A 22,548-nucleotide genomic window follows, 5' to 3' on the forward strand; every position below is an offset into this window, starting at 1 on the left:
GTACACATTAAAAAAACCTGAGTCTTAGAGAGATTAAGGAACTTTTTGATATCATACTTGTAAAACTCTTTAATAGTGTCAGATCCCCTTTTCAGAGTACATTGAATGTGGCATATACATGCATGCATGTGTGAGTGTGTGTGAGTGGAAGAGTGCATACTAGACAAAAGTCGTAGTTTACAGGAGGAGGAGAGGTAAAAGGACACAGAAATACATAGAAATGACAAGATGTTAGATGCCTGGAATAAGTGCAGCTGTGGACACACAGCTGCAAAGTTAGGTAGAAGATGGGGAAGCCCATGAGGCAGTGGAAGGAAGATGGTAGTGGTGGGGAGCTCCTTGTGTGGGGATGGGGGGTGCTGGCCCCCTTTGGTGGCTTTTCTCAGGTTCTTGGGAGGACCAGCTGGCTTGCATATAAACCATCATTACCAGAGATAATTTGAGGGAGATTTTTTCCCTTATAACCCAAAATCCTCACATATAAAACATATGCAGAAGTATTGAGACTGTGTAAGCATGGCCTATTGGGGAGCTAGTAATTGGTCTCATTTATTCTGTATTCTAAATATATCTCAAATATTCCCCTCTATAACTATTTTTGACTGAACCTCTCCTTATTTCTTGCCTGATCTATTGAAACAGATTTGTTTTTTTTTTTATCTGATGGCTTTAGTATTACTAAAGTCAATCAACTCTTCATACTTTCCTCAGAGATATGTTAATAAAATGCATAACCAATCATGTCTGAATTTTACTTAAAATCCTTCAGTTGTTCCTCACTGCATATAGGATGAAATTAGTTTCTTGTCATGGCATATACACAATAGGCTTCAGATTTCCATTTCTGCCACTTTCTAGCAACCCCAAACCACTTTCAGTTCCTGCAAATAGATCAGGCTCCTAGATCTCCATGTATGTTGCATGTGCTGATAACTGCCTGTAGTTAAATAACCGCCTCCTGTCAACCCACAATTGGATTGTCATGTGAGCTTTCCCCATCAGTGTGATTTTTCAGCATACATGCCCAGGTCCTTGTGACATCTTCCATGTCCCCTCCTTTAATATTGTATTCCAGGCCAGGTACTTGTTAGGCCCTGGGGATATAGTGGTGAAGGCATGGACCCCAGCCTCATGGAGACAGATGATAAAGTGATTATAGCATTAAGTGATGAGGAATGCTGTGATTTGGGGAAATACATGCATGAACAAGTAACCTATACTAGGGGAATTAGAGAAAATTTACTGGAGGAAGTGTCCTCTAAGCTGAGACCTAAAGGGTAAAAAGGAGTAAAGCAAACTCAGTAGGGAAAAGGTAGATAATGAATAGTGGAAAAGTAGAAGATATGGTCCAGGTAGAGGAAAAGAAATGTATAAATTCTAAAGACAAGATAGCCTGATAAAATGTGTGAAAGTGCAGTTGGGCAGGGCTTTCAGTAGTTATTAGTAGTGCAAGACATAGGCAGAGGCCAGATAGCTAAGGGGCTTGGCCTTTCATTCATCTGCCCCCAATTTTTTATACTACCCTGTACCAACTGTTATATAAGTGCTGGATTTGTAAAGCCAGGTAGAAACAGTGTCTGCCCTCATTCTAGCTCAGACCAGTGGGTTACAACAATAAGGAGTGGTAAGTACTGTGAAAGATGTGAGAATACATAGTTGGTGCATCCAATCTAATTAAGAAAGGGCTAAGTATAAACCTGTGGTCAGAATTACTGGTTAGGTGAACCCTGAAAAATGAGCAGAATTAGCACAGGGAACCAGAAGAAGAGTGTTCTAGGCAAAAGGAATGGATATGAAAAATTCTGAAGGTCTGTTTGAGGAACTGAAAGACAGTAAGTATGGCTAATTTGGAGAAGTGGTAGTTGAAACAGAAGAGATGGTTTGGGACCAGGTTACTAACGACCTTGTAAACCCTTGGGAATTCATTGCTTTTTTTTGGCTAGGCCAGTAAAAAGAATTTATTTGGGAAATGGGGAAAAGAACAGAGCTTGCTGAGAGTGAATTCCTTTTTTAGCCAAAGGTATGGGAAGCCAATCCAAGGATTGCACTGTACAGTGATCCCTCTGCTTGAAACTTAATTCCTGCCTCACACCATCCATAAAAATCAATTTCAGGTAGATTATAGATATAAATATGAAAGCAAATAATTAACCATCTAGAAGAAAACTTAGGAGACTATCTTTATGACACAGAGATAAGCTAAGATTTCTCAACAGGACTCAAAAGGCACTAACTATAAAGGAAATAATTGATTAATTAGACTACATTCAATTTAAGAATTTCTTTCATCAAAGGGTATAAAAAATTGACAAGGGAATCCAGAGTGATATTTGCAACACATAAAACTGACAAAGGGCTCATATTCAGAATCAATAAAGAACATCTGTAAAGCAATAAGAAAAATGCCAGACAAAATAGAAAAATGGGCAAGAGCTTAAACAGGGATTTCACAAAAGAAGATATCCAAAAGGTCAGTAAACATGAAAACATGCCTAAACTGTTCTTACCAAAGATCAGTGGATTTTTTTTGACTGAACACTTCTCAGTTTGTGGTATTCCATAGCCTTGATATGTTTGTTTTTCATAAATTTCTAGATTTAATGTTGCCTTTAGGGAGATGATTTTCTGACTTCCTCACACAGTCATTCCAAAAGACATTAATCCCATTTTTACAGGTGGGGTAATGGAAGATGGAGAGGCTGCATGTCTTGCCCAAGCTTGTACAGCCAAGGAGTGGTGCAGCAACAGTTGAGTTTGGGAGAATTTATTGACAGAATCTTAATAACTTTTCAGGATAACGTCTTCCCAATACTTCAGTCATTATTGAGTAATAAAAGCCATATAGGGACATGGATTCGTTCCATCAAATCATTTGGAAATTACTTCATCCTTATTTTTTTCACAGCTGAAAATATTTCATGGTGTTTTCCTGTTTTGCGGTTTCAACTGCTCTTTAGGGAGAAGAGTACTGAGCCAGTCAATGTGCAACATTTCACAGTTAGATAAAAGCTATAGTATATGGAAAGTAGTTAGTTTCATTTTTTACTACAGTGAGATCTGCCAATACAACACGAGCCCATCCTGGAGCCTATTTAATGCATTTATTAACAATCCCCTGCAAATTGGAGTTTCCTTAAACAGAAAACGAAAGGTGTGATTAAAAAATTAACAGTAGTTTGCATTATTTTTATGATAGCTTCAAGCACCCTTTTTATGACCATAGAACTAACCCAAACATATAAATAAACAAATATTAATGCCAAGTATTTATAATTTCTCTGTGGTTTGAAATGATGACACCGTATCCCTATGTTTGCAGCTTCTTTTGCACTGGGTATTCCCACTATTAGCCGAGGAAATTATAGTTACCTGAAGCAAACACTGACCTCTATTGTCTCCGCGATGACTCTTTCAGAAGAGAAGGACTCGGTGGTGATTGTTGCTATTTCAGATGTATGTATTAAAAATCAGTATCTCTCCTTACTCCCAGCCTATAGTATCCAAATTGCTATTCTTCAATGGTAATTACTGTACTATTTTGCAAAAAGAAAAATTAATTAAAAGACCAATTTATAAACACCTTTTGGGATAGCAGACAATATATTTAATACTTGTTGACACCACTGGGAAGGAATTAAATGTGTCAATCTGTAAAGAAAATATAATGGTTTATTGTGGAGAAATAGATTGCTAAATTTGATTTGCACTTAACATAGGAGACCTGCATACTGTATGGTACAGAAATTACATTTATAAGCAGAACATTAAAATTGATATTATCGTAATGAAATCTGCTGAGCTCAATAAAGCGTTGGTATGTGAATCAAAAGATAATTTATACTAAGTGATAATAACTGTCATTTATTCAGGTTCTCATATATCTGAAATAATGTCAAAGATTTAAAAAATTTTTCTTTTTACCTTTCCAATTTTTGTTTTATTTTTTTTGAACCCGGGACCTCATACATGTAAAAGCAGGTGTTCAACCACAGATCTATGCCTACTTCGCTGTCAAAGGTTTTTTATTTCTATATTTTTTTTATAACCTGCATATCATCCCTGTAAAGTAGGTATTTTAATCCTGATTTTACAATTAAAGAAACTGGAGCTTAAAGAAAATAAGTGTCTTGCCCAGTAATAAATAGAATCAAATTCAAATCCACATCTTTCTGGATAGCTCCAACCCTTTCAATCTTGCCTCCAACACATATAAAACTATAAAGTTATGTATAAATGTTAACATCGTGGAACATTTTGGAAGGGAATTTGGCAACATGTATCAAATTTTAAATGTACATATTCCTTGTCTCAGTAATCCTAACTCAGTAATCCTAACTCTGGGAAGATAATCAGGCAATTGTTTCAAAATAATAAAAGCATGACAGTATCGTATAGCAGTTAAGAGCACAGACTCTGATTCTAGATTGCCAAATGCCAATTTCATTGCTTCTTGGCTTGTGAACTTGAGCATGTTACTTAAATTCTCTGTACTTCACTTTTTTTTATTGGTGAAATAGTGATGATAATATTACCTATGGTATAGGGATGTTTGAGGGATTAAATGAGCTAAGATTTAAAGTATTTAGATTGATACATCGCACATAGTAAGTGTTCATTAAATAATTATTTAAAAAATGTTCAGTGCACTGTGCTTTGTAAAAGCATATTGGAAGCAATCAAAATCTCTATTAAGAGGCTGATTAAATAATTTGTTATACGTCTCTACAATGTAACACTCTGTAGTCTTTGAAAGGAGAATGGATATCTATATTCACTGAAAAAAATTATGTCCCTGTCATTTAGTTGTGTGAGAAAAAGTTGCAAAGCATCACATTTAACATAACATTACTACGTAAAATCAGAGATAGAAAAAAAAAGGAGGGAAGGAGAAAGTAAGAAAAACAGATATCTAGACAGATGAAATGTATAAAGAAAAAGGAACGAATGATCGTGTTTAGAGGTTTCTAAAATATAAATTATGGTTATGTCTGGGTGCTGGGAGTTAAAAGGATCTTTGTTTTCTTTATTCTTTTCTTCATTGTTTGAATTTTCTATTAAAAAACATATGAATTCATTAAAAACCCATGAAAGAGCTATATAAAACCAATAGGAAATATAAATAAAAAATTAAACAATCATTTTCTCAAAGTTTAAATTTTTAAGATTGGCTACATATACATAACCTCCAAAATATTGTCACATTTCCTTATTTTATATATTACAATCTTAATATCTTTGCTGCTGTCACAATACACATCTGTCTAAAATTTTTAGACCAGTAAAGAAAATATTGGGTGCTAAACTTAGAAATGGAATATAGAATTCTTAAGACATATAACTTTAACGCAATGTATAAAATACACTATGTTTCAGTGTGTGCCAAATAAATGGTAATTAAATTTATAACTATCATATGAACCTTAAGCACAATAATAGATCTTTCTACATCATGACAGATATTTTTAGACAAACAGCCTGTCTCTAGACGGTCAAATCTTCACAGGACTTAGATTTGACAGTGGAACTGTCAGTGTTTAAGCTATTTTCAGAATTTTATATAGGAACTGCTTATTGGCCCTCAGGCCACATCTTGTAAATGTTACCAGTTATTTTACCAAAAAAAAAAAAAATCATCCTGAGAGGATAAACCATTAAAGCCACTTACAAATGAATCTGCTATCTAATCTAGTGTTCAGCGAAGACGAGGTACACAAAGTTTGTTGACTGAAAGAAATTTAGTAATCAAGCTGAGTAATATTGTCTGGAAAAATATGGTATAATTTTGAGGTAAGCTTATTGTCATATAATACTCATAAAAAGATATTTTAAAAGAGAGTATTTCCTTGAAATAATCCATCCCAAGGTGACCATCTTTAGGGTAAAACTTTCTAAGACATGATTATTGTCTACTAATTCTTAAAGTGTACATAATATCCTGAAAATGAGAGGATAATGAACTATTTACTGTATCAGGTAAGACTTTTTAAAAACATGAATATTTTAAATTCTTTTATGAAAGTGAAAACACTAATAATGACATTCCATATATAAATTAGATTTATGAAAATACTGAAAAAATATTGTATTAGTAAAACTATGAGGCAGTCTTCATTTCAGTAAAATATTTTTTCTCATTTTTAGAGTAATGAAGATTATTTTAATTATGTTGTTAACATGATTAAGAAACAGTAAGTATTGTCTGACAAATTTTTTAATTTTCTGTTTTTTCATTTCTCTATCCCAGTTTTTTCTATCCAATTGTTTAATTTTACTAGCAATTATCTTTTTTTAATGAGTGTGACTGTGAAGAAAGAACCTGTAGTTCTTTCTAAGCTCTGATGAAGTGTGGTTTATGATTTCCCTAAATTTACAGGTTATCTACCAATTAAAATCCATGTTTTTCATCTTATCATATTTGTATTTGTATGTGTGTGTGTATATATATATATATATATATAATTATCCTCCATGCATCAGTTTCCTCTGAGAAAGGTGAAATGCAAGTACATACTTATGAATCAATATGAAGTTATTTATTAAGTAAGATGTTGCAGATACACACAGAACAAATCTAGCCTTCCATATCCTAATGCTCAAATATATGGAAGAGACCTATCATTCCAAATCCCTGTGTTCAAGTGAGTGATATAACTTTTCAAAAGACCACATCACAGCAAGGAGGTTGTATTATCATAGTGCTCTGAGTAATTGCAATGAGAACATGTAGAAGAGGATGTATTTAGCTATGTAAGAACATCAGCAAGGACTTTCTGAAGAAGGTAATGTGTGAATTGAGTCCAAAATTATAAGTTGTCATTCATCAGGCAGACACTCAAGGAGAAAAGGTATGCCAGGCAAATAGAATTGCTTGGGAAGGAAGACAGGCAAAAAAAGGGCAGTGTAATTTGCTGAATGGTGACCCCCTAGAATGATATTTCTATTTCCTAATCCTTGGAACCTCGGAATCTTACCCTGTCTGGAAAAATAATCTTTACAGATGTAATTAAGAATCTCGAGATGAGGCGATCATCCTGGATTATTGAGGCGGACCCTGAACCCAATGACATGCATGCTTATAGGAGACACATGGGGGAAATTTGACAGCCAGAAGAGAACTCAACATGACCGCAGAAGCAGGGAAGGGGTGATGCAGCCCCAAATCCAAGAATGCCAGCAGCCACCAGAAGCTGGAAGATGCGAAAACTGGAGTCTCCCTCCGGTACACCCTCCCAGTTTTCAGACTTCTGGCCTCCAGGACTATGAGAGGATAAATTTCTGTAGGTTTAAGCCACCGGGTTCATGGTAGTTTGTTACAGCAGTAGACAAAAGAAACTCTCACAGGGAGTGTGTCAGGTTTTTTGTTTTTGTTTTTTAAAGTAAGTGTATCCTAGAGTGTGAAGTGTTTGAGGGTGAGGAGGAAGGGTTAGTGGGAGATAAGAGAGGCAATGATGAGATCATGAAGGACCTTATATACCTTGCTAATGAATATGGACTTTATTCTGAAGATGAGAGTTGCAAGCATGGCCTACATGCTGAATATGGCTAATAGATATTTTTGGTTTATTTAGCAGATTGTTTGTTTTATTTATTTTTTTAACCAAATAGCTCTAGCGGATGAGGCAGAGTTATCTACCTAAAACAAGTATAGGATGACTAGAAATAAGAAATTACCCTTAATGAAATAACTGACCCAGGCAATGTCCTAGGTGAAAGGTAAAGTCATTAAGTGATAGGTTGTGGGGAAATGATAAGGAAGGTGTGCTGGTCAGTATCTAAACAGAAGACCAGTGGTATTTCAAATAGAGGGAACAGAAGGAAGTTAATGCAAATTGTTGAATGAGCTGATGAGAGCAAAGGGAGAAGCAGCAGAACTGGAGAAGTATAAAGGAAGATGGAGATATACCCAGAGATCAGACGTGCTAAAGCCAGTGGGCTGTAGTCTACAGTCCTGCAACTAGTGCTGCACAACTGGAAACACTGTTACAGCAGGTTCTGGAGGTGCCACTTCAACCAGAGCTGGAGCCTTCACCAACTCTGTCTCTGACAACACTGCTGCTCCATCCTGCTGCTGCTGGAAACTTCACCTGACACCAAAAGTAGGAAGACTGTCCCGTGCCGCTGACAACAACAGAAGCGGACAAAGAACACGCAGCAAATGGACACAGAGAACAGACAACTGGGGTGGGGGTGGGGGGGAAGGGGAGAGAAATAAATAAATTAGTTTTAAAAAAAGACGAGAAAAGAGATGATAATGGATGAATGTAGGAAAGTTAATTTCTTTGGGGAAAGAGGGTGAAATGAAAGTCTTCTCCTTGAGAATTTCTCTTTTCTCTGTGAAGGAGATAAATTATGTGCTGAGAATGAGGGATGTGTTAGTGGTAAAGAAACAGTAGTTGACTTAGTTTACCAGGTTGCTATGCCAAAACCACACAATGGCTTAAATAATGGCATTTACTCTCACCGTTTCAGAGGCTTGAAGCCTTGCTTTCTCCATGGGTTGGTAGTGGTCCAGCTGATCAGCAATCCTTGGGTTTGTTGGTTTTACCATCACATGGCAATGACCTCTTCTCTTTTGAGTTCTGTTAACTTCAGGTTTCTGATTCCTCCCCTTAGCTTTCTCTGGCAATGTCTAAATTCCTTTTGCCTCTGAAGGATTCAATAGTTGAGATTAAGCCCCATCCTCATTCAGTTGGATCATACCTTAACTAAAACAGTATCTAAAGTCCCATTGACAGTGGGTTTACACCCACAGGTGCAGATCAAGACCAAGAACATGTCTCAACTGGAGTATATGATTCAGATCACCACAGGCGCGAAGGCTAGGGTAGCAGTTTGGCATTGTTTGTGAATTCCAAAAATAGATATTGGATTGTGTTTGTAAACTGGTCTGTTCCTCTGGGCATATTAGATTGTATTAAATTCAGAAGTTTCACTTTTACTTTATTAAATTATGATTAAGGTTTTGATTTGACCATGTCAGTAGGATGTTGAGTCACCACCTCCAGGGAAACAACAAGAGAAAATGATAAGGCAGAGGAGAGAGTTGGAGTTTTGATGCTGGAGCCCCAGGAAGTAAACACACAGGACAAGGACACAGAGGAATAGAGATGGCTCACTAGACATGGCAGAGGCCCCAGGAAGAGAGAGAGCCTGATACTCTACAGCTGACCTTGTGGAGAGAACAGAGCATCTGAGCCTGCAAAGAATCAAGCTCAGGGGAGAGAGACAAAGTCTTATGCCAGCCTATAGCTGAGTTTGGAAGAAGGTGGACCACAGAGCCTTAGTAGGAAGAGGAGGGCTGAACCCTCACAGAGACTTGCAGCCATCTTTCTCCATCACATGGCAACAGACTTTGGTAAGGGAAGTAACTTACACTTTATGGTCTTGTGACTGTAAACGTCTACTCAAAATAAATACCCTTTAAATGCCAAAAGAGTTCTGGTACTTTGCATCAGTCCCCCTTTGGCTGACTAATACATGTATGTAAAGGGAGAGGGAGTTTTCCAAGATTAAACAAAACATCACATAATAAGTCTAGTTTTTCCCCCAAATGATTCCCAAGAAAGAAAGTTTCCTTATACTCAAGTCCTTAAAGTCTTCTCATATTTCAGGATGTTATCTCAGTTGCTTTATTTTGAATAATAAAATACCATTTGGAGAAGATATTGTTCTGAAATAACCTCGATCTATGCTAGTTTGAGATGCTTGTAGAAGATTTTTGATAGAGTCATTTTAAAAGAGGACATTGTTTTCCAAACAATTACTGGATATATAATCTCTTAATTATAAGCCTTGTGATGATCACTTTAAAAATAATTGTATTTGTGGTTACATGTGGAAATCAAAAATGAAAAAAATCACCTACTATATGAGAATACTTATAATGTGCTATTTAGTTTCTGACGTCTACTGTGGCAGTTTGAGATTATTTTATGAATCCCAAAAGAGAAAGATTGTGTTTTTTAAACTAATCTGTTCCTGTGGATGTGATATCTTTTGATTCCATTAAATTCAGTTGAGGGGCCTTTGAATAGTGCTTGATAAGATAGCTTTAGGGCTTTTGATTGGACTATGTCAGTGAGGCATGGCTCAGATTGAGTCTCTGCCCCCTTTGCATTGACAGTCCTTTGGCTAACTATAGCGGCTGCCAATGAAATATACCAAAAATGGGTCGGCTTTTATAATGGGAATTTATTAGGTTAAAAGCTTATATTCTGAGACTATGAAAGTGTCCAAATCAAGGCATCACCAAGAGATGCTGTCTCACCAAGTTGCATCGTGGGTGAGCAGGCACATGGCAGCGTCATCTAAAGACGCTTTCTCTCTGAGCTCAGCGGTGGGCAGTCAAGCACAGGGCAGAGCACTGTGCCAGTCCACTCGCCTCTGGGCCTGGTCTCTTCAGCTTCAGGCTGCCCCGGGGGCCTAGCTGTTGGGGGCCTCTTTCCATACCTCTGTGCTCTGCTGACTCCAGCCTCCAGCTTCCAGGACCTCTCCTTCTGTCTCCGAGGCTTTTTTCTGTGTTTCCGGCTTTTTAGTCCTTCATTTGTAAAGGACTCCAGTAAGAGGATTAAGACTACCCCGAAAGAGGTCGGTCACATCTTAAGTTAAGATCCTACTTGCCAAAAGATCCTACTTACAGGAGTGGATTAACTTTCAGGTCATACTTTTCTGGGGTCCATACAGCTTCAAACCATCACATGCACTGTAAAATTTTCAGAGAAAATATCCCTGGTTTCAGAAATTGCTGTATTTTACTTAGAATTGAAGATCCAGTGCACCTGAAAATAGTCGGATGACTCAAAAAGTGATTCTAGTATTGTATTGGTGGAAATAAAATGCTTTTATTATTTGTGAGAATGGGGAAAAACAATAATTTAAAATTAACATGTTAATGTAGACATACACATTTTTTTCACTTTTATACCTAAACTTTTTTTTTCTTCAAATATGATATCTGTTTTTCCCCTTTAGTACATATTTCTAAATTGCCTTTTTATTTCATTTTTGGGGCCTAGGGATTGCACCCAGGATCTTGCATATGGGAAGCCGACACCTAACCACTGAGCCATATCAGCTCCCTGAGCTGTTGTTTGTTTGCTCTGCTTGTTTTCCTGTTTCCTTGGGAGGCACCAGGAACCAAACCTGGAACCTCCTGTGTGGGAGGTGGACACTCAGCTACTTGCTCCACAACATCCCCTTTATCTAAACTTTTACATAGTCAGTTTAGTCTAAAACCCTTTCTTTAGGGCTTCTTATGGGGATAAGAAGGATTACTTTATATTTGGATTAGTTCTAAATTTGAGAATATTTTTAATTTTTAAAGGCCCCAACAAAATACATAACCTTATATGAAACTGAACGTAACTGTATTTTATATGAAACTATACAGCTGTAAAGCTTTCCACTGTTATATGATTGAAAGGGAAAGCCATTTATATATAATGGCAGCAACCCATAATTATATTATTTTCTCCAGTCATTGGCAAATAGCAATTCTGGTATAATTATCTGAAGGATTTTTTGATGCTACCAGTAAACTAGTAAGCTAGAAAAGTTTTGAAAAGTCCTATAAAAGTGTGGATACATAAGATTCCAAGTACTTGCTTAAGAAGGAGTGAATAAAATGGGAACTGGAACCTTTCTGTCCATAAGTAATAATTCATACCATCAAGATAGAAGTTAATTATAATTTGAACTTTGGTATTTGGGACTTAGAATGAATTTGTCTAGAAGATGAACTGTATTAGTCAGCCAAAAGGGTGCTGATGCAAAATACCAGAAATTGGTTGGTTTTTATAAAGGGTATTTATTGGGGGTAGGAGCTTACAGATACCAGGCCATAAAGTATAAGCTACTGCCCTTGCCAGCGTCTAGTAGGAGCAAGATGGCTGCCGACATCAGCGAGGATTCAGGCTTCCTATATTCCTGGGGCTTGCTTTTTTCTGGATTCAAGGTTCCTCCCTTTCTGGGGCTTGCTTCTCTTTCCTCTGCATGCTGACTTCCTGGGGCTTGAGCTTAATTCTTCAGCATCAAACACCAACATCGAAACTCCGGTATTAAAAGCCCTCAACTCTGTTCACCATGCCTTTTAGCTGTGAGTCCCCCACTAAGGGGAGGGGACTCAACGCCCTAATCATAACGCCCTATTCATAACTCAGTCATGCCCAGGTACAGAACAGGTTACAAGCATAATCCAATATTTCTTTTTGGAATTCATCAATTATATCAAACTGCTACATGAACTTTACTTTTTAACTACTGTAATCACAACTTTTTTTTAAATAGTTTTTTTTAAGGTTTATTTCAACCCCCATGCCCCCAGTTGTCTGCTTTCTCTGTCCATTCGCTGTGTGTTCTTCTGTGATCGCTTCCATCCTTATCAGCAGCACCGGGAATCTGTTTCTTTTTGTTGCATCACCTTGTTGTGTCAGCTCTCCGTGTGTGCAGTGCCATTCTTGGGCAGGTTGCACTTTCTTTCGCCCCTGCTGGGTGGCTCTCCTTATGGGGCACACTCCTTGCATGTGGGGCTCCACTACGCAGGGGATACCCCTGTGTGGCAGGGCACTCCTTGCACATATCAGCACTGCGTACAGGCCAGCTCCACACAGGTCAAGGAGGCCCGGGGTTTGAACCGTGGACATCCCATGTGGTAGGCGGATGCCCTATCCATTGGGCCATGTCCACTTCCCACAACTTTTTTGATAGTCATATGTATACACTATGATTTGATGTTACTTACAGTTGCATCTGCTGTCCTAAAGTGCTACACGAAGTTGTGTGGTTTGTAGTTGTGCAGTTTCACTTTTACAAACTTACACATTCATTTACTAATATTTTCCCCAAAGCAAACAAAACTCCCCATTCTTCCACACCAATATTTTCTACTCCCAGAGGAACATATAAGAATTAATTTTTTAAAACTATACATTTGGTACACTGTTAAATCAGAGGGCAGCCAGTGAGAATTTCATTCCTGATCCTCCCTCATTTAAATACCCATCAAGATAGACAACTAGGAAATCCTCCACTAATGCATGGGAAGAAATCAAGTATGTATACTGAACAGTTCTTTCCCTCCAAGGTATATTACTATTCCAGTTTTACAGATGAGGAAATTGAAGGTTAATGTAATTAAATGTTGTGCTCAAAGTTTATAAGTGTATTAGTTGTATTAATCAGGGTTCTCTAGGGAAACAGAAGACAGAAGATATCTGTAAATAGTATGAGATTTTATAAAAATTCTCTCACATGACCATGGGATGTGTAAGTCCAAGTTCCACGGGGCAGGCTGCAAACAAGGGGCTCCAATGAAGGTCCTTGATGAGTTCCCAGGAGACGCCAGCTGTTCAAAGCAAGGATCAAGATTCTCTCTGAATGCTGAAATCACTTTCCCTTTTAAGGCATTCAACTGATTGGATAAGACATCACTCATTGCTGATGGCAATTTCCTTGGTTGGTGGTAGATGTAATCAACTCACCGATGACTAAGGTTCATAAATGTCCATGTTTTACAGTTAGTCCAGTGCTTGCTTGACTGAACAACGGAACACAATTACCTGGTTGAGTTGACACTTTAGCCTTACCATCACAGTAAGTGAAGGAAGCAAAACTGATAGAAACTTTTCTGGGTCTAAAGCCCACATTCTTTCTAGTACATTATGGTACCCTTACCCCATGCTCAGAAACATACTCGTTATTAAACATTTGGAATCCATTTAAAAAGCAGAAGAAATTGTCCACAGTGGCTCACAGCCACAAAAGGTATGTACTTTTCTCCCATGTTTGTGTTAGTGTGTGTTTATGCATATATAGGCAGCTTGATTTGCTTGATAGTGTGGGTCAGTAAAAATGATCATGTGAGCTGAAACTGTGTAAAGTGATAATACTTAATGGGGAAATGACAGTTGTTCCATGACTTTTAGGCATTTTGTCATAACATTAAATTCTCCCTTGCTGTCAGATACACATGTATAGGAAATTTTTTTTAAAATAGTAAACCTAATATGCATGCTGTACACTGTAATTTAAAACATTAGCAATATTAAGAATTAATATTTTAATTTTTTAAAAAATTTATCAAGATTAAACAGTGTTTGCCTTCTGCTTGTCATTTAACTCAATTTACAGAGCAATCATCTCTCTATGCCTTGGCAAATTATAATACTCCTTTCTAAGTTTGGATCAGCTTCCAACAATTTATCCCTTGAGTTTTCAATGTCATGAAACATCTCTGAGAGTTCCTTTAATGTAAAGTGTGTTTTGCCAGTGTTACTTCCTTTGGGACATCATTTTTGTCACAACTTCTTTATATCGGCAGGTTCATGTTCACTATTTGCCTGTAGCTGCATATCTAAAGTCTTTCAAAGGCAATGTCAACATTCTCATGGCCAGCATTCTCATTAATCATAGCTAAATTTAGTTCTAGCTTTCTCCCTTTCTGTGCTTTCACCTATTGGTCAATTCCTTATTTGATTATCCATTTTTTTGTAAAATGTCATGTTGGACCACAACTGGGAGACAAGGAAGCAACACAACTTCTTTTCTGTGTGTGAACAGAATAGCACATGCACAGTAGCCAATCACCACAGGTTTTTAAAGAAGTGATGTGATTGGCCACTGATCATGATGTTCACTTGTTATTTATATAAATATTTGTGAACGTAAGAGTTAGCATGAAAGTTAAGTGTTAGCATGAGTTTGTGCAATTATTTACAGTTAATATACCATAGAGACTAAAATTTGAATTGTGTTGTTGGGGATTGGTGACTGAAATTCTGCAGTCAGAATCTTGCAGTGCAAGGACCACCTGCTTAGCACATTATTGAGAACCTGCCGATAAAACCTAATGCTTTGCTTTTTCACCTAATAGTATAAAATAAACATTTACTAAAGACTTTAACATTTCCATAAATAATGTAATGCCTAAATTTAAATCCCATTTGAAGTCATATTATCTCTAAAGGAAAGCCAGTTAAAATGCTCTATCCAGCTGGTCTCCCACCTCTTGCATGATGGTACAAAATTTATATTGAATATTTGTGAGCAGTAATTTATGTATTTAAATGATGTTCCTGTTGCCCTATAAATATTAACTTTACAAAAATGATGTTAAAGTATCCAACATCCTCCAATTACTTGTGGAGAAGAGTCAGACTTAATCCTTTCTTGCTAAGGTAGCCTAGTATCAGGAGACACATTTCTTTTCAGTAGGACTCATTTTTTTAAAAAAATAATTATTTTTATTTTTAAAGACGGTTTAGATTACATAAATGTTACATAAAAAATATACAGGATTCCCATATGCTACACTCCCTCCCCCTCCCACACTTTCCCACATTAACAACATCCTTCATTAGTGTGGTACATTTATTACAACACATACTGAAGCATTGCTGCTAACCATGGACAACAGTTTACATTATAGTTTACACTTTTTTCTGCATAATGTTGTAAGTTATGACAAAATATACAGTGGCCTGTATCCATCACTACAATGTCATGCAGGATAAATCCAGTGTCCCAAAAATACCCCCATATTATACCTATTCTTCCCCCTCTCATCCCTCAGAACCTATGGTGACCACTGCCTTTACATCAATGATGAGTTCTTCCATTGTTAGAATAATAATAAGGCTATAGTAGAATAATAATAAGTCTACTTTAGTCCATTGTTCATTCCCCAGTCTTGAGGCTTTTGGGATGGTGATGTCCACTCTGCTTCTAATTGAGAGGGGGCTTAGATCCCATGGGACAGGTGGTTGGAACTCTCTTGCTTGCATTTGCAGACACTCTCTGTTCTTGGGATAGGCATTGTCCATCATTATCATTTAATAAGAGTAGTACTCTTATTATGTAATATTAGTAGTACTCTTATTAGTAGTAGTACTCTTAGTACTAAATTATGTATTTATAAAGTTCTTGTGCAGATACTTATTATCATAACCATTATCTTTACTCTGTCACAGTACTTATCTGATTGTAAACTTTAAAAAAATTCAAAGCACCTATCATTTCTATGAAAGAAAATAAATTTATATTGTGTATTTTAAGTTGTACATATGCCTGTAATTAATTTATAAAAGAAATACTTTGGCTCAAAACTACTGGTTTTATGATGTTAATAGCTAGTCTTAACAACTGTTGTAATGTACAATAATTCAAACCAAAATATTACATGGACCTACCCAGGGAAATTCCTTTTCTTTTCTTTTTAAATATTTCTGATACTTTAGTAAATCAAATATTTTATTATAAGCTTCCATGTACTTCTATTTATAGATTCAAAAAGCAAGTGAATTCTGGATCCTTAGAGGTCATTTCAATACCAACCATTTTCCATCCAAACATGTTAGATGCCAACCTGTCAACTGAGGACTCACGAAAACAGAGGTATGATTTAACAGGAAACAAAATCCTTAAATAACAAACTCCATCTGAGGAAATATTAGAGTCAGCATCTGACCAATACTGTTTCAGACACAGTGATGTGCTGGAGCTCTCCTCCCTGACTTAAAAAAGCTGATAATGTGTAACACTTCCCACCTTGGAAAGTTGGCAGCATGAAATCAAGCATGGTAGAAGTATTACATCACAGAAATGGGTGAAAGCTATAACTCAGGACTTTTCTCCCCCCAGAGAGCCAGTTGCTAAACATTTAACAACACACCGTTAATTATTTATATTCACATGTTTAGGGGAAGTAGTTTAGCAAAAACACAATGAAGGAAAAATAAATAAATAAAAGAAAAGCCTGGGAAATTAAACCATTACATCCAGTTTATCTATTTGGTCAGTTAATTTAGCACTTTTTTCTTAGCTTCTCTAAATTTCCGAGGTATATAATGAATTCTTCATTACATATTTGGAAAAGTCATTGTGAGGATAAAATAACATAGTATTTATGAAAAAAACTTTAATAAATTAAAAGCTTTATATACATAAAAAGAATTGTTTATTTATAGCTGTGTTAGGTATTATGGTGAATGTCATAATTTGCTTCCTCAAAACTTAATATAGTGAGGAATACGTCAGAATTCAGAAAAAGGCCTTAAACCAGGAAACCTATTAGCTTTGTTTTGTTTGTAAAATTATGAATTATGTCAGAATCAAGAGATGGTTGAAGAGTTTTGTTTTGTTTTACAATAATGGTCCTTCACTATACCCACTTTTTAGAATCCAAGCTGGGAATCATCCTAGACCCTTCTTTCTCCTTCAGCCCTTTAGGTTTCTATCTCTCCACCTCAACCCTCTCCTCTACATTCTACTTCGTGGGACTTAGTTCCAGCATTCATCATTACAGATCTATTTGGGCACCCTAATTCGAGCCTAGCCTACCCTCTCCACCAATCCAGTTGTCCATACCATAGCCAGAATCATCTTATTTCACATGAAATCAAGTCCAGACTTTGCTGCATATCATGAGGTGTCTCATGCCCTGGGTTCTGCGCAGCTCGCCATGTCAGTCCCTGCCTGGGACTCTCCCTGGGCTCTGCACTGAAGAGGCATGCTCTCTCCATGCCATGCTTTGGCACCTACTGTTCCTCTACCTCCTTCTGTCCCTCCCTCCTCATCTTACTATGAGGTAGTTAATGTTAACATCTCTTTTATGATACTTGTTCCAGTTATATTCGTTTTCTGTGTTTCCCTATATGCTAGGATACCCAGAAGGGCATGAAATGTACTGGGTATCGTTCTTTCTATCCTTAGGACTTGGCTTAGTGTCTAGCTTAGGATTAGGATAAAATTTATATTTTCATTGAATAAGGCCTAAAAACAGAAAGAATTAACTTTATTATATAGAAAAAATGTTAACTAACCATAATATAAAATAAATAGATTATGCTTATCCTAGTATAGCAATGGTAGAACTGTTCACTGTATAAAAATGGAGAAATATTTTAGTATAACTTTTTAGTATAAACATAGTCAATTTTACCCAATGGATATAGTGTTCTATCTTAGTAAACTATAAGAAAAACCTGTTAATTACTGGTTTGCTTATAAATTTAAAAATTAAATCATAATGACAAAAATATTAAGAGATTTTATTGCTTATCTTTAGTTGGGAAGTCAAGCAATTATTGGATTTTTGTTTTTTGATGCTCTATGCCCAACCAAAAGCCATGTATTATTTACAGGTAAGAACTGCGTGCATTTAATTTAAGTTAGAAGTATTATTTTCTCTCTCTCTTCATTCCTTCCCTCCTTATTGCCTTTATTCACCTTACTTTGTACCCAGAAAAACAGAAAATACTCATTATATTAAAATGCCAAAGGAAAGTTAAAATTTATTATATATTAGTTTGCAAAGAAAATCTCAAATTAGAAAAAAAATAAAAATTATACTTTCTATGTTTCTCTGGCCACAAGTTTATTAGAGTCAATAAATATATTTTGAGCCCTTATACATCAGACATTTTATTAAGTTCTGGGGTAACGGTGGAGAACAAGATAGACAGGCATCTTTTTTATGTTATATTCTAGTGCAGGAAGCTGCAAAAATCTTAAAAGAGGAATAAGTTGTTGTTAATGCTAGGAAGACTATAATTAGAGTGTTATGGTACACTAAATAATTCCCACCCCTCCCCACCCCCAGATGTGCATGTCCTAATATATAGGACATGTGATTATTATCTTATATGGCAAAAAAGACTTTGCAGTTGTAATTAAGTTAAAGATCTTGAGATGGAGAACTTTTCCTGGATTGTCCAGGTGGGCCTGATGTAATCACAGGGGAAAGCAAGAAGGCCAAAGGAGTCAGAGGAAGAGGTGACAGTGGAAGCAGAGAGAGATGAAGATGCTACACTGCTGGCTCTGAAGATGGAAGAAGGGGCCATTGGCCAAGGGATGCAGCTCTAGAAGCTGAAAAGCAAGAAATCAGATTCTCCCTTAGATCTTCCAGAGAGAGCATGGCCCCTTGGTTTTGGTATCCATTAAAGCCATTTTGGACTTCTGACCTCCAGAACTGTAAGAGAATAAGCCTGCCTTGTTTTAAGCCACAACATTTGAGGTAATTTGTGACAGCAGTAAGAAAAAAACCAACAAGGTGCTATGATAGAGAATAACAGGGCTGGCATGCTCTAGAAAGAAGGCCTTTCTCAAAAGATAACATTAATTGAGGCTTAAGGAATGAGGAAGAGAGGAGCTGGAAGATAGGAAAGCAAGTGCAAAAGTCACAAGGCAGCCAAGAGCATTTAGGAACTTAAAGGAAGGAACCAAAGAAGGCTGGTGTACACGAGGGACAGAGAGGCAGGTGATGAGTTTGGAGAAGAAGCCGTCAAGGCATGCCTTGTGGACCAAAGTAAGTGGGATTGATCTTAAAACAAGTGCTATGGGAATACATTAATGGTTTATGCACAGGAGTCACATGTTTGGGTTCAAAAAAATAAATGGTATATAAATATTCATCTATCTACCACATGGATTTAAAAAACACTCATAAAATAATTTATTGAAGGAAGAAAAAACTCAAAATGACCAGCCATTGAAAAATTAATGATATTGATGGTACTACAGTAGTATGTATCAAAATTTATTAGACATAGGTAAAATTGTACTAAGATAAAGTCTAGCCCTAAATGCTTATTAAAAAGCAGAAACTGAAACTAAATTAACTAGCCATACAATTCATAATGTTTGGAAATAGAACAAATCAAAAGAAAGGAAAAAATCAATAGGAGCAAAATAAATTTATAGGGGAGCAGATGTAGCTCAAGTGGTTGAACGCCTGCTTCCCATGTACAAGGTCCCAGGTTCAATCCCTGGTACCTCCTAAAAACAAAACTAATACTCTCACTGGGGAGTGGATGTAGCTCAGTGGTTGAGCACCTGTGTCCACATGTGAGATTCTGGGCTCAATCCCCACTACACCCTAAAAATTTTTAAAGAAATTTATAAACTAGAAATCAAGAAAAATATAGTAGACACAATAAAGAAAAATCAAAAGTCTATTCTTTGAAAACATTAATCAAATAGACAAATCCCTGGCAAGGTTGACTAAAGGAGAGAAAATGTAAAGAACATTAGAAATGAGGGGGAAAACATAACAATATATAGAATACTTACACATTACAAAAAATACCATAATTGTAGATAAAATTGAAAGCTTGGCATAAATACACCATTTCTTAGGAAAATATGCATATGTAAAATTAAATAATTAGAGTGAGAAAAAGTAAGTACGTGAACATAAAATTGAAATAATCAAAGACTACCAAGGGTTTACCACCAGATAACCTTGGGGTCAGTTCTTTTGGATCTGCTACAGATGGATACTGCCTAAATTATTTAAATTGTTTCAGAACATAGAAAAAAAATCTAAAAGTTGCCAATTCATTCTACAGGGAAATTGTGTCTCTGATCATAAACTTTACAAGGATGGCACAAAAATTATAGACTAATTGTACTAAAATATGGATGCAAAAATCAATTGGCAAATAGAGTACAGCAATTTATCAAAAGAGTAATGCTATTGCAAATACCCATGGATGAAGCTGACTTAACATTAGAAAATATACTAATATAATGCAATAAAAATCGGAGGCTGACAAACTTTTTCTGTGAGAAGCCAAATAGTACATATTCAGGCTTTTTAAAACCATATGATCTCTAGCACAACCATGGAACTCTGACTATGTAGTGCAAAAGCAGAAATAGATCATATGTAAATAAATGTGCATGGCTGTGATCCATTAAAACTTTATTTACAGAAAGAGGGCTGCAATTTGGCCCCATAGCCATAGTTTACCAATCCTTGCAAAACTTTAATAGCTTACAGGCAGAGAACCAAATGATTATATCAATAGAGGTTAAAAGGTATGATAAAATTCAATATTCCATCCTGATTTAAGACTAAGAATACGTTTTACCACCACCATAAAAGGAATTTATTAGAATCCAAAGGTCAGCATCTTATAATGGTGAAATATAAATGCCATTCCCAATTAAATCAGTAACAAGAGTAGTGTTCATTTTTCTGGAGGTCTCATCCTAGGAAATCAAAGAGGAACAGACGTATTTGGGAGAGAGACAAATAAAACATTATCTACTAAGAAAAATTAAGAGAATATAAAACTATTAGCACTAATGGATTTCGTTATTTAAGTATGAAAACATTAATATTTTTGCTATGTACCAGCAGTAACCAGTAAGAAAATAGGTTTTTAAAAAATCAATTCGTAGCATGATCATAGTGAACAAAATGCCTAGGAATAAATTTAACAAGAAGTGTGCAAACATTTATAAAGGAAACTGTAGTTTCTACGGATTTTCCCTCTTAAAATTTCATCTTTTATTATGAAAATTTTAAAACATACCAAGAATTTCAGAGAATAATATAATGAGCATGCCCAGGAAACTTTTTATTCCACTAACCTGTAAGCTCCACAAGGACAGAACAATCACTTCTTTGCTCATTACTAGTGTTATAGTTTCCTAGGCTGCGCAGGCAAATACAAGGCAGTGAGTTGGCTTAAGCAATGGGAATTTATTTACTCTTGGTTTTGAGGCTAAGAGATCGTCCAAAGCAAGACATCATCAAGGCAATGCTTTCTCACCAAAGACTGCAGCACTCTGGGGCTGGCTGCCCACCATCCTTGGCCCTTAGTTTGTCACCTGGCAAGTCACACGGCGGCATCTCCTGTCCTCTCCTTTCTCTTCCACGATCCACAGATATTCAACTGCTGGCTGCTATCTCTGACGTCCTCTTTGTCTGAATTTCATTTTGCTCATAAAGGACTCCAGTAATAGGATAAACACCCATCCTCTTTGAGGTGGACACACCTAACTTAAGTAGGTCCCATTAAGTAGGTCCCATGGGTCCCCAAAAGGTCCCATTTGCAATGAATGGGCTCACACCCACAGGAATGGACTAAGTTTAAGACCATATCTTTCTGGGGTACATAGCTCCAAACCTTCACAAATAGCTGTTCTACTCTTGGCACATGCCTAGTACACAGTAAGTGCTCATTAAACACTTGAGCAGTTTAGTGAAGAATAGACATACATGAACTCATTTTTTTTAAGATATATTTTTTTATTTATTTCTCTCCCCATTCCCCCCTGCCACCACTACCCCAGCTGCCTGCTTTCTGTGTCCATTCGCTGTGTGTTCTTCTGTGACCATTTCTATCTTTATCTGCTGCACTGGGAATCTATGTTTCCTTTTGTTGCGTCATCTTGTTGTGTCAGCTTTCGGTGTGTGCGGCGCCATTCTTGGGCAGGCTGCACTTTCTCTTACACTGGGCAGCTCTCCTTACGGGGTGCACTCCTTCTGCATGGGGCTTCCTTATGCTGGGGACACCCCTGAGTGGCATGGCAGTCCTTACGCGCATCAGCACTGCGCATGGGCCAGCTCCACACAGGTCAAGGAGGCCCAGGGTTCGACGGACCTCCCATGTGGTAGACAGATGCCCTAACCACTGGGCCAAGTCCGCTTCCCCATACATGAACTCTCGAATAAATGAAAAGAAATTTGTTCTTTAATGGTGTCAAAAGAAAACTGAGTCCCCAATAATAATCAGTTTCATTTGTTTATTCAAAGAGAAACTG

General features: G+C 36.7%; 1 protein-coding gene across 2 annotated transcripts in view; it reads left to right on the forward strand.

Moving 5' to 3' along the window:
- Positions 1-22,548, forward strand: part of MGAT4D (MGAT4 family member D) — an 80,619-nt gene that overhangs the window by 33,078 nt on the left and 24,993 nt on the right. For both annotated transcript variants that reach the window (XM_058288918.2, XM_058288784.2), the window contains exons 4-7: positions 3,320-3,453; positions 6,142-6,188; positions 16,279-16,389; positions 18,062-18,137. In XM_058288918.2, coding sequence (XP_058144901.1) covers positions 3,320-3,453; positions 6,142-6,188; positions 16,279-16,389; positions 18,062-18,137 — 368 coding nt within the window. The remainder of the gene's footprint in view (positions 1-3,319; positions 3,454-6,141; positions 6,189-16,278; positions 16,390-18,061; positions 18,138-22,548) is intronic.

The sequence above is a fragment of the Dasypus novemcinctus genome, chromosome 1 (genome assembly GCF_030445035.2).
Source record: "Dasypus novemcinctus isolate mDasNov1 chromosome 1, mDasNov1.1.hap2, whole genome shotgun sequence".
Lineage (NCBI taxonomy): Eukaryota > Metazoa > Chordata > Mammalia > Cingulata > Dasypodidae > Dasypus > Dasypus novemcinctus.